Genomic DNA, 13,531 nt, shown 5'->3' on the forward strand with positions numbered 1-13,531 from the left:
AAAAAAAGAGGGGGTGAGGAAATCTCCCCAGTAGATGGTAGAGGGAAGAAGAGAGATACCTCTACAAAATGACACTCGACTGTACAAATCTGTGGGCTTCCCAAATGGCACAGTGGTAAAAATCCGTTTGCCAATGCAGGAGACAAGGGTTCAATTCCTGGGTGGGGAAGATCCCCTGAAGAAGGAAATGGCAACAATACTCCACAGTTCTTGCCTGGGAAATTCCACGGACAGAGGAGCCTGGCGGGTTACAGTCCATGGGGTCACAAAGAGTCAAACACAACTGAGCACACACACATTTGCACCTGTACAAACCTGTGGTGGTTTCTAATGCAGACTCAGGAGCTAACTGCCTCGGGTCAAGTCCCAGCTCGGTGGCTGACCAGTGGACTCATATGGTTGTGAAGAAGTCACTTAACCTCATTGAGCCGCGGTCACCTCTCCTGATACGGCGTGCCTATCGCATACGGTATTCAGGAAAACCGTTGAGATGCCACCGTCAACGTCATTAGCCCTAATCACAGTCAGGGAAAATGCAAACACTACCTCCATGCAAAACACGATCGCATTCTTTAAAATCCTTTTTAAAGAAACTTTTCATTCATTTTTTTGAGAAACATTCATATGCTTTTACAGTCAAAAACTACAAAAAGTACACTGTTCAAGAGTCTTTCCCCTCCACCATCTGATAACCTACCCCACACTTTCCTGTCTGGCAACCCAACATTCTTAGTTTTTCCAAAACTTTCTAGAGATAATTCATGTGTATACAGGCCATTACATAAATATTAAAAAATCTTTTCCCCCCTTTTCCACATGGTAGCATACCATACACATTGTTTTGCATCTTGCTTTTTTCTGTGTAATAATACATTGAAGAATTTTCGGTATCAAAGTGATCCCTCATTCATTTCTATGGCTGCAGAGCACTAGGCTGTATGTATGTACCATAACCAATTTAATAGTCTCCTATTGAGATGATAGACATTGTTGAGAGTTTCCTTTCAATACAAGCAATGCTGCTGCAAATAATCTTGTACACAACTTTTTATGACTATGAATAATTCTGCAGAACAAATTCTTTTTTTTTCAGATATTATACGTTTATTTAAAACTTAATTCTCACCTTGAGTATGCAAATTACAAACTCCACAAAATGTTCATCTTTTTACTTTATAGTTTACAAATATACAAAATAGAAGTTTGCTTAAATTTATATTACATATTTATTAAGGCAGGAACTATATAGAAAAAAACATTTGTTCTGCTTAAGGCATACTTGGGAATAAGCCATTGCACAAATAATTGCACATCTGAAACCACAATGCATAACAGACTATATAAAAGATTAAAGTAAACCAGATGTATTTACCTGACTTGGGTCATAAATGTCAGAAGACAAAAACAGATTTTCCTTGTCAAAGTAAGCAGCAGTTTGAGAACTTTGGCCTCATTTGGTACCTTTAGAACCAAGACTTACCAAGAACCATCGTTTAGGCTATTAAACACCATTCTCTGTACCTGATTTCTTCCTCTTCTAAGACCATCACAATGGCTTTCAGAAGGCAAACAGAATACAATGTGGTCTTTATGCTTATATCGCATCGAAACAACTCAAGGGGTTCTGGTGTTCCCTCCCCCCAACTTTCAGATCTAATTTATACCCTGATATCCACAACTTCCAGTCACCCCCTTGACGTGCTGTAAGTCCAGAAATATATATTCAAGTTGGATTTAGAACTGGAATGCTAGAAGATCCAGTCACAGACCCCACCTGTGTTTTGCTTTTTGAGTTTGTCTTTTGGTGCCCTGTGTCTCCTGATTACGCATTCACAAGTTTACTCCTTGGGAACTTGACCATGATTGTAGTGCTTTCTAGCTGGGTTCCTCCCCTCACCAGGAAGACAGTGTGAAAGGTCAAAAAAACCTGAATTCTCTTCTGGCAGTGTGGGTCACATCCACTGTTTGGGGATTTAAAAGTGCTCTTCATGCCTAAGGAGAGGTGGTGCAGCCTCGAGAATGCGCGGCCGCACTGCCGGCACTGCCCGGTGTGTCTGTCACAGTGCCTGGTCAGTTCATCTGAGCGGGCAAACTTCCACCCTCGGCCATCCCAGTCACAGTGTAAGGTTCACACCCGTGTGGGATGCGCTGGTGTGCCTTGAGATGAGAACTCTCCGTGCAGGTTTAGCCGCAGCCTGCGTAATCCCAAGTGTGAGAGGCCGTCCTTTTCCGGGGCGCGACCTTCTCCTCCTCTTTGGCTCGGGCTCCTCCGGCATGCAGGAATCGGCGGCAACAAGGTCATGGTGGGGCCTGCGTCTGCATCTGGTCGGGCAGGAAGGGAGGGTGGTTGGGCCCGGGGTGGGGATGGAAGCCGCAGGGAGCAGCAGGGCAGGATGACAGTCTGGGCTGCTCAGCAGTTCCTCGGCACTCGGGATCGGGGTAGCCCTGCGGGGAGCTGCCGCCCCAGGGGAAAGTCATGCGCAGGCAGCCGGTGGCCGCTGCTGAGCGGGGGTCCAGTGCCCGAGAGGGCCTCGAGGGTCCGACCAACGGTGCACGAGCAGACAGCCTCCCGCTTGATCTCCGGGCACAAGCGCAGTGGCCCGCGCTGGAGGGCCCACCACCGCCGAGTGGCTGCCGTCCGGGCTGCCTGTGCGAACACTGATGACCGACCAGCTGCCGTACTCGCTGCCAGGCGCCTTCAACACGAACGTGCCCATCAATCCACCACCTGGCGGCTGCGGCGAATGCACACCGGGTCCAATTCGGGCCACAGAAGCTCGGCCACGAAGCCGCTGGAGGGGCTCACGTCACTGATGTCCGCCGGGTTGAAGGGAGCCGTCGGAGGGGGTGCAGACTCCCGGCTGCAGAGGCGGCTGCGCCCGGGTCACCCCCAGCCCGGAGCGACCGCTGAGGCTGCAGGTGGAGGGCGCGCTGGCGGGGCCGCTGCTCCATGGGGAGGGTGAGGACGAGGCTGATGCCTACGAGGACGCCGTGGTGGCCACGGGCTCCTGATGCGACAGCGAGCTGGAGAGGATAGGGTCCAGGTCCAGGAGATCACTGAACTCCCCCGCCTCCCTCCAGGTCAGGAGGGCTGGGATGCAGCTGCAAACTCCACCACTCTCCAGGTCGGTGGCCGCAGTCGCCGCCGCCACGCCGTAGGGGCGCCAGGAAGCACCGGGGAAGCCACTTCACGTGGGGGAGCTCCTCCTGCCAGCGGTCATTCGGGGCACCTTCTCCTTCCCGCCGGGCCGGACGCGAACGCGGGGAGGGACGTGAGCGGCGCCTCGGTGGCGGCCACATCGGACTCGCCAGGGGGCTCATTAATGTGGGGCCCAAAAGGTCCTCGGGATTCCGAAGCGGTAGGAGTATCAGAACCCCAAAGTCAACGAAGAGGAAAAAAATTTAGAAACGAAGCCCAAACCAAACCGCAAATTGCCCGAAACCCTTCTTCTCTGGATTAAATACAAAGGGGTGATGCCTTTAAAATAAGTTTCTTTGTAAGCAAAAATTCTTAGAAAAGTTGTGAACTCGTAAAAATGGACAATCAGCAAAGCGCGTTAAGCAGGGCCGGTGGCAAGGCTGCGCTCTCTGCGGCTCCGCAGCGTCCCCCACCACTGTTGGTGGCTGTGGGCCCGGAAGCTGTGGCCGGTGGAGCGCAGCCTGCGAGGCCAGGTGAGGCTGGCCGTGAGGGCGCGGTTCTGCGGACCGGGCAGCGGCGCGGGGCAGGGGTCCAAGGAGCTGCGCGGGAGCGTGGACGCCGGCGGGCGGGGGCGGGCACTTGGCACGCCACCGCCTCTGCCATCCGCGCGCCCGCAGCAGTGCTCTCAGGCCGGGGAATTGCCCCAGAATACCGTCTAGTCAAGGCTACAGCTTTTCCAGTGGTCACGTATGGATGTGAGAGTCGGACTATAAAGAGGGCTGAGCGCAGAAGAATGGATGCTTTGAACTGCAGTGCTGGAGAAGACTCTTGAGAGTCCCTTGGACTGCAAGGAGATCCAACCAGTCCATCCTAAGGGAAATCAGTCCTGGGTGTTCACTGGAAGGACTGATGCTAAAGCTGAAACTCCAGTATTTTGGCCACCTGATGCGAAGAGCTGACTCATTTGAAAAGACCCTGATGTTGGGAAAGATTGAAGGCAGGAGAAGGGGATGACAGAGGATGAGATGGTTGGATGGCATCACCGACTCGATGGACATGAGTCTGGGTAGACTCCAGGAGTTGGTGATGGACAGGGATGCCTGGCGTGCTGTGGTTCACGGGGTCACAGAGAGTCAGACACAACTATGGGACTGAACTGAAAGGAAATTCTTAAGAGGCAGAATTTCTAGATCGAAGCATATACAAAATGTTGATGGATATTGCAAAACTGTCCTCCACAGAAGGCAATTTAAACACACAGTAACAATGCATAGGACTTCCTCTCTCCCAGCACTGTCCCATCAGGTTCCTTACAGCAGCTGGGGACAGGTAAAAGACGCTGTCTCAAAGAATTTTTATTCTGCTTTCCTCTGATTATTAGTGAGGTCAATCTTTCTTTCCTTCATTTAAAAATCATGAGTATTTCCAGGTGGCCAACAGACAAATGAAAAGATGCTCAACATTATTAGATAAATGCCAATCAAAACTACAAGGGACTCCCTCACCCTGGTCAGAATGGCCATCATTTTAAAAACCTACAAATAAATGCTGGAGAGGATATGGAGAAAAGGGAACCCTCCTACACTGCTGGTGGCAATGTAAGTTGGTAAAGCCACTGTGGAAACAGTATAAAGGTTCATCACAAAACTGTAAGGAGAATTACATATGATCCAGCAATTCCCAGACATACAGCCCGACAAGATACATGCACACCTATTTACAATAGCTGAGACATGGAAACAACCTAAACATCCATCAACAGATGAAGGGGTAAATCAAGATGTGAGATACATACATGTATATACACGAGTGTGTATACACATCATTAAAAAAGAATCAAGTAATGCCACGTGCAGCAACACGGATCCAACTAGAGATTGTCATGCTAAGTGAATTAAGTCAGAAAGAAAAAGACAACTACCATATGATATCAATTCTATGTGGAATCTAAAATATGGCACAAATGAACCTATCTATTAAACAGAAACACAAACACAGACATGGACCAAGGACTGGTGGTTGCCAAGGGTGAGGGGGTTGTGGGAGGAATGGTGTTGGAGGCTGAGGTCAGCAGATGTAAGCTATTATATATAGAAGGGATAAACAAGGTCCTACTGTATAGCACAAAGGACTGTATTCAATATCCTATTATAAACCATAATGGAAAAAAGTATTTTTAAAATGTATGTGTGTGTGTGTATATATATATATATACACACATATAAATGTATAACTGAATCACTGCTGTATAGCAGAAATTAACACAATATTGTAAATTAACTTTTAAAAATATTGATTAAAAATCATCAATATTTCTGTGGACAACCTAGTCACATCCTTTGTTCATTTTTCTCCTTGGTAGTGGAGCTGTCTGTAATTTACAGGAGGTCCTTATATGTTAGGGAAACAAGTCCTTTGTCTGAAACTTGAATTGAAAATATCCTCTCTGCCTTGTAAGCTGTTTTCTTACTTTGCCTATGGTGTTTCTACCAAGTATAAAGTTCATTTTTTGTTTTGTTTCAGCATTTCAAATTTAACCTGTTTTATTTCACGGCTTCTGGATTTTAAGTAAAAAATTTTAAAAGCCCTCCCTTCTCCAAATTTCCAGAAAAAAGTAATCCAGGGTTTCTCACAGTCATTATGTCACTTTTTACATTTAAATCTTTGATCCATTTGCCATTTACTCTAGTATAAAAACTGAGCTCTGGTACCTATTTTCTTTTTTTTTTCTCCCAGACAACTTAATAATCCATATTTCCCCAGTGTTTGAATAGCAGATTTATTAGAAACTAAATCCCCATTAAGTATTGACAGTAGATTCTGGATTTTTATCCTGCTTGATTAACCTTTCTCTCCACAAACCCAGCTCTATAGTATGTCTTAACATTTGATAAGACAGTTAAAGGGAAAAGGCAATTAGGCTAAAAACTATTAACGATAGTATTTATCCCACACTCCATGGAACAAATACATAGTTACTCACCTTGCTGTGGACATGAAACACAAAAGTTCAATCGAAAATTTACTAAAATGCAGATAGGGTCCTGTCAGCACACCTGGTTTTCCAGGTAAAAAAGACAACAGAAGTAGGAACATCTTTGAATCCATGACCAGTTCTCAGCCCTGCCTCCAATGAAACATACAGGAAGGACACCATCACAATAGGAGAGCCTGTCTGTGTGCTATTACTAGTCCCTGGCCTCCCCTCAGCTGCCTCTACACACAGAGGAGTGCGTAGAGCTGACTATTCTAAGGACAGCCTCCGTCCAACCTGTTTTTAAAATAGTTTGCAGGAGCCAGTCCTTTACCCATCACTCCTTGGGACAGTCCTCCCAAGGGACAGTGACCCGACGAATGTATCCCAACACAAAGGCTGAGAACACAGCACAGGAACTTCAAATACTCTTCCCAGAGGTGAGAGGTCTCAGAATCACCCTACAGTCATGTTACCGTTGAGATGAGTAAAAACACACCCCTGAAATGCAACACCATTTAAAGAGGCTATAGAGTTGTTTATCTTGCCTGAGAACTTTGGAAAATAAGTTTCTGGAGTTCTTAAAGGCAGACTCGATCTACTGGCAAGCCCCGCAAAATCAGCAAATGGCCAGTAAAGTAGCAGCACATTAAATGAATAGAGTGCAGTGGTGTGTTAAGTTGGTTCAGTCGTGTCGGACTCGATAGACTGTACAGTCAGACTCTACAGACTCTAGAGATGGTAGCCCACCAGGCTCCTCTGTCCATGGAATTCTCCAGGCAAGAATACTGGAGTGGGTTGCTGTGCCCTCCTCCAAGGAATCTTCCCAACCCAGGGATCAAACCCCGCGTCTCTGACATCTCCTGCAATGGCAGGTGGTTTCTTTACCACTAGCACCACCCGGGAAGCCCCAGTGTTCAGTGGCAGCACATGTAATTTTTACTATAATTAAACTCCAAAATTAAATTTTTTAAATGTCACCATTATCCTTCATTTTTTCTCCGAAACTATTATTCTGAACAAAACTTCCCAAGAACAGAGCTATGAAAACATCCGCTCTTACCTTCCACATAAGGCCCCTCTTTTGGATGCTCACGGACTCTTAGATTGAAGGTTTTGGATGACTTCCGCCTAAGTAGATCTCTCACACGTTCATTATAAATTTCTAGGTAGCTAAAAATGTCAAACAGAGTTGAATACAGTAAAATTACTTCAGGCACTAATAACAACAACAGCAGCATACATTTACAGGAGGTAACTATGAATCAGGTACAGCACTTTACGGGGATTATTTCCTTTAATCCCTACAATAGCTCAAAGGAAGGTACTATCATCCTTGTCTTACAGACTAGGCAGTAGAGACTTAGGGTGATTTAAACAGCCTGTCCAAGGCCTCACAGCCTCTGAGAGCTCAGGCAGCCAGGAGAATACCCTGATTGCCACATCTGCCCCCAAACCACTGACCAAACTGCCCCAATACACAGGTTTAAGTTCTAGGAGAGGCGGGAAAAAACACCTCAACCGCCCAGACTGATTTAAAGATCAGAATGATAGTGATCCAACCAACATAAAGAATAACACAAACCTTAAAGAATAGGGCAAGTGGGTACACACCGAAACGTCAAAAGCTCACTGCATTTGCGATGAGCTTCATACATTAGTTTCAGACCAGGCTGGGGTTACCTCCGTTCCATTCCATTCTGTAGCTCAGTCATGTCCGACTCTATGCGACCCTGTGGACTGTAGCCTACCAGGCTTCTCCGTCCATGGGATTCTCCAGGCAAGAATACTGGAGTGGGTTACCGTTTCCTTCTCCAGGGGATCTTCCCAACCCAGCGATCGAACCTGGGTCTCCCGCATTGGAGGCAGACGCTTTAACCTCTGAGCCACCAGGGAAGCCCTCCACTAACCTCCAAAGCCCTCATCCAAAATGGGACCCAAGGAGGTCACTGAACACATTTGTGCTTTGAGCTTGACTTCCAACCAGCACAGCGCAGGATGGGGAAAGGCAGACTCTGCTCTCAGGGATGCAAAGGCCTTATCCATCCCTCATGACTTGACTCAAGCTCACACACACTCACTCAGGCCACAAGCCCTACCTGACTTCAGTTCGAAACGACGCCTCATCCCATCTGGTGGTTTCGTTTATCTGACTGAAGAGCCCTTCGCAGATCCGGGGTATTAAGCCAGAATCGCCCTGCATTGGGAAAGAGGGGTGCCTCAGCTGTAACTTGAAATAAAAGCACCTGATGATTGCATCTGCAATGGGCTGGGGTGGACTTAGACTCCAGGGGCCTACAGGCCCACCTCAGGGACCTGGGCACACCACTCACTCCTTCCAGGGCTGCTTCCTATCCTCTGAAATAAGAGGATTGAGCGTTCTAATTTTTACATGCTGGGACCATAGTAATAGACAGTTGTCAGCTGTCAATCAGCTAAATCGTGGCTTGCAAATATAAGATGTATTCTCAAGCTCTCAAACCAGAGAGTCTACTGCTGTAAAACAAATGTTAAAAAATTTGATCTGGTCAAAGGACAAAAAAAGCTGAAATACACACTGGGCAGAAACCTTAGGAAGTCCTCAAAGAAGCTATTTGTCTTACAAAGGAGGTGATGACTACATTGAAACATACAGACTGTGATGCACTAATTCCTACCCTGGCCTCCCTCAACAAAAAGGTTTCAATACATCACATTACTTATGTGACATGGGTATAATTATAGTATTCATGTTTCGGTCGGCACTGACAAGCTGACGAGCTTCAGAATGGTACCAAAGACAAGGAAAAATGCTCCTGTTAGGAGGCCAAACTCTGAGGTTTCAATGTTTTCTTCTGAAATCTCTCTCTACTTGCACCTAATCTCCCATTCCCCCCACCCAGAAAAAAAAAAGATATATATACATATATATATATATATACACATTTTTATATATATATATATCATCACAAGGTTTAGAACTTTTTTTCCTTTACACCATTAAATCAGTACCAATTCTTGTAAAAGAAAAATGGGCCCTTTCACTACATTTTTTGTTCTTACTTTAAAAAATCAAATAAAAAAAGAATACTCAAATGGTACTCAATTTTAAGGTCAGAGAAAAACAGCTGTAACTTGTGAGTGCTTTATAAATGCTGAACTTACATAAACTAGCTAAGAGGAAATCAACAAGCAAAAAAAAAAAAAAAAAATTTTGTTTCTATTTTTTGGCTACACACCGCATGTGGTATCTTAGTTCCCTGACCAGGCATCACACCCATGCCCACTGCAGTGGAAGCTCGGAGTCTTAACCACTGGATCACTGGGGAAGTCCCGTAAATTTCATTTTTAGAGAAGGCTTTTTTCCCCAAGCACAGCAGCAAAGAAGGAAGGGTGGAGTAATGGTGAAAGGAAATGTGAAACTCTGTCTGTTCTTCTCTTATTTTTCCCTACTTCTCAGGACTGAGGATTCGCAGCACTGCACTTACTTCTCCTACAGCAGAGACGCCACCTGGATTTAAGGGGCCAGGACACATGGGCTGAAAGGCTTTCATCCGAAAGACCTATCCTCCTCTAATGCATGACTTCTCCCACGAACCACCGAACCTGCAGCATTTGGGCCACCTCTGAGCCTGCCGGCAGGAAGCCCACCCACACTCTGCTAGGTCCCCGACTCTCAGAGTCAGTGAACAGGTTTCCAAACCATGACGTGAAGCAAGTAAAACACACCAGCGCCATCCAGGTCTGGAGAAAACAGAGAATGGGATAGGGTTCTGCAACCACTCCCAACTTCTCCTCTGCCGTCTATTTTGGGGCAAGTATAATTTTAATGTCCTGAATTTATATAGCATGACTACTAAACTCTACACACTATGTTTATAACTGTGTAGACTCTATATAACCCATGTAATTAACACTTTTCATGTATTCACTGGATTTATGCAGTATCCTTCTACCAAGGAGATTCTTTTTTTTACATTTTTCTTGGGCAAAAATGTTTTGAATAATTTTAAAAAGAACAGAGTTCAGTAATTTTATTCAAACTGTTGGGTTGGCAGAAAAGAAGAATAAATTACTTGTGGGCCCAGCACACCTTTTTTTTGATAAGATTATAAAGCCTTTAAAATGGAAAATGAACTGAGACTCCCATCCATTATTCATGCTTGTAAACTTAAAACTATTTCTAATTTTAAAATCTCTCAAAGGAAATTTCATCCCACTTATTACTGAGTTTTATCTTACTACTAAAGAATGATGAGAACACAAAAAGCACGTTTAGTACCAACCACGTAGACAAAAGGGACACTCTCATCAGTCCAAAGAGAAAATGAGAAATTTGCTTCCCACACAGTATAAGCAACGTACAGAGTCTCCCATCATAGTGTATGACTTTCCTGATCCGGTCTGCCCGTATGCAAAGACACAAGCATTATAACCTTCGAATGCAGACTTCACAACATCTGTGCCAAGGGTTTTGAAAACCTGGAAGCAAAAAAACAAAAAGATACAATTACCATGGATTTTAGCAGAAGCCCCTTCAGTGCTGACAGTATTCTTGAATGCTACTTTCATAGGATTATACCATGTAAAGAAATCACTGAAGAGCTGTTAACAACAGAATACGTGTACTCCAGTTTTTAATCAAAAAAAGAAGTTTCAAAAGAAACTTCTTAACAAAGCAAAAAGCAATCTCATCCTTTTTCCCACTTAAGTTAACAAAAAATTCCTAAAATATAACAAGGCGAAGTGACACGCACGTACAGAAGCAGAGACGACTTTAAAGCGTGATGATTTACCATCTCAGAATTAAACTTATAAAGTGATTCATTCTATACAGAGCTTCCAGAAACTAAATATTCAAAACCTGAAAGTCACAGCAGCCAGAAGATATGGCCCAGACCATGCCAAATCAATGCCATCGTTTAAGGATACGGCTATTCATCAGAGTCAGTTTCCAGAGGCTCTCACGAGCTGAGTGACGGGTGGGTGCGGGGGAGGCTGGGATGATGGGCTCCATCGAGTCAAAGTCCAGACGATTCTCCCTCTTTGGACATTTTCCCAGGAAGATGAGGTCTGTGGGACCTGGGACGGTGCCCACAGTGCTGAGTCCATGTCCACTGCACCCCACAACTGCAGTGGGGCACTCTGGGGAGTGAAAGGGAGTGAAGGTCAAATGCTTGACCTACATGGTCAACGGGAATGAAGCAAACCGAGATGCCTGGTCATCCTACTTACCCGCGCGAGGGAGGGAACCCACCAAAGCCTTCTAACCCCCACCTGACTTTCCGGGTGCCTCCTGGCCTCTCGGACCAGGACATCAAGGGCACCAAGAACACCTCCCTCCTTCAAAAACAAGTCACATCAGCAGCTGAAGAGACAATGGGTGTGGGGGGCGGTGAGTAGTCAGGTTCTCAGTCAGAGCAGGAAAAGGTGTGGCATGCACACAGGCCAGGGCAGGATCCGCATCAGCGCTGCAGGAGAGCAGAGTCTCCGTGAGCGACGCCGCGCAAGCCCGACTCTAGAGACACGGCCTCCCGTGGGGATCTGGGCCCTCCGGGCAGACCCCACCCGAGACGGCCTGATGACCACTGGGCACCTGCTCCCCCCTCCCCAGGTAAGCGTCCCAGCTACCAACACGGGATGTGAGCCAGGACGCCTCCGGCCCATCGGCCTGCCCTCCTGTTCAGGCTGTGTCTCCTCAATCAGAGGTGTGCAGCCTACCCCTTCGACCAAGCCGTCTGCACGGAGGACCTCTCATTACCCTCCTTCACTCTGACTTAAGTTTCATCCACTTCCGCTTCAGGAGCTGGCATTTTCTGATCTTTTTCTCACAGTCGGATGACTAACTCAACCTTCAACTGTATTCGTGACCCACCTTTGGGCCAAGCAGTGCCGCCACGTCCGCTGTCCAGGGGAGAGGCGAGGCGGCGGCCCACGGCGGCCGCAGGGATGGTATCCACGGCCCCCTCCCAGCCCCCGGCCGCACACCGGCTGGCGCTCAGCATCAGCCTGGAGGCCCCGAGCCCACGCGGAAGGCCTTCCCTCACCCCCTCCACACACACCTCCATGAAGCAGCAGAACCAGGACTCCCACAGGGAATTTGGGCTCCAGACAAACCATCCGAGAGGCTGGTTTTCACCATCATAAACAGAATAGGAAGAAAACTGTAAAAATTTATTTAATTCTTCCTGATTAGACAAAAAAACAAATGACAAATTATCATTTTTAACACTTCACAGAGTGCCAGTGGAGAGGAAGAACAGCCTTCCAAAAGCTTCCCAAAGAACAAAGGAACAATCCCTCATACTTTTGTCTGGGGCTAAAACAAAGTCACAGAAAATACCATATTTAAACCAAACCCCAGGGACTTCCCTAGTGGTCCAGTGGTTAAGACTCCATGCTTCCCCTGAAGGGGGCCTAGGTTCCATTCCTGGGCAGGGAACTCAGATCCCACATGCTGCAGGGTGTGGCCAAAATAATAACAATAATAAAAACAAAACCCAAAGTTGTCAAGATGGAATTCTTCCCTTGGGTTAAAATCCCCACCCGCAGCTTTACTCGTTTATTCTCTAGAAAGCTACTCAGCTAGCGTTCCACCTGACTCAGGGGGCCTGGGGGTAGGGCAGGGAGGGGCTGGTGGACAGGCCCCTACAAGAGTCATAGAAAAACGCAGGCCCTGAGGGGCTGAGATGCAGGCCTGGCTCCACCTCAGCTTCAAGTCGGCTGGGGACCCAGAGAATCAGTGGGACGGTGCCCACACCTCGGGTCCCCCAGCAGGGAAATGGGCTCCCCATGGCAGCTCCCACCAAGGACTTGTCGACCAACTGAGGTGGGGAAGGAGGGGCCGCCGGGTGGGCTGACAGGCTGCCATCCTGGCCAGGGACCCGGAGACCTGCCACAATTGTCTGAGAGGCTATAAAGCTGATTCCAGAGCAAAGGGAGGCACTGTGGGGCCTCGTTGGAGGGCAACTGCCCACAGGGGGGCACCGTGCAAACAAAAGACTCTCTGTCCAGCTGTCAAGGGGGAGATTTTAGATCTCAAGTTTCTCTGAGGTCGAATCAAGGAACAGGCAAGAGTGAGAGCAGAGCCTCCCTTTGGAGTTGGAAGAACCATTAAGAAAATCAGACCTTAAACGGTCTTTAATCAAGATGAGTATGGACTTTTAACTGCTCACTGATTTTTTTTCCCTAAATTTAAAATTAATTTGGAAGGAAGAAACATTAACCGTCATCTTACTTGGAATTTGTTTAACATTATGGGAAACTTCACTTGTACTATAGTAACGGGCATATACTGTCTCAAGGTGCCTTTACATTTTAATCATTTTTAAAGAGAAGAAAAAGACAAAGGGTGACCTCATGCACACCAAGCTAGTGATCTTCCCCCTGTTTACAGCAGGTGCGTGACCTGTCAGCTCAGCTCCTGGGCAGGATCTGCC

The 13,531-nt window shown here is 46.8% G+C and overlaps 1 protein-coding gene and 1 pseudogene across 11 annotated transcripts in view; both read right to left on the minus strand.

Moving 5' to 3' along the window:
* KIF16B (kinesin family member 16B) overlaps window positions 1-13,531 on the minus strand; it is a 288,977-nt gene that overhangs the window by 227,365 nt on the left and 48,081 nt on the right. For 9 of the 11 annotated variants that reach the window (XM_055426370.2, XM_055426381.2, XM_055426289.2 and 6 more), the window contains 3 exons: window positions 10,458-10,574; window positions 8,213-8,310; window positions 7,177-7,286 (listed from right to left, as the gene is read on the minus strand). In XM_055426370.2, coding sequence (XP_055282345.2) covers window positions 7,177-7,286; window positions 8,213-8,310; window positions 10,458-10,574 — 325 coding nt within the window. Of the gene's footprint in view, window positions 1-7,176; window positions 7,287-8,212; window positions 8,311-10,457; window positions 10,575-10,956; window positions 12,025-12,154; window positions 12,221-13,531 lie in introns of those variants that run through there. The other 2 variants (XM_055426352.2, XM_055426360.2) reach the window with 2 other exon arrangements.
* Window positions 4-3,376, minus strand: LOC129556388 (Krueppel-like factor 4 pseudogene; annotated as a pseudogene).

The sequence above is a fragment of the Moschus berezovskii genome, chromosome 15 (assembly GCF_049115385.1).
Source record: "Moschus berezovskii isolate FMDL1 chromosome 15, NW_MosBer_1.0, whole genome shotgun sequence".
Lineage (NCBI taxonomy): Eukaryota > Metazoa > Chordata > Mammalia > Artiodactyla > Moschidae > Moschus > Moschus berezovskii.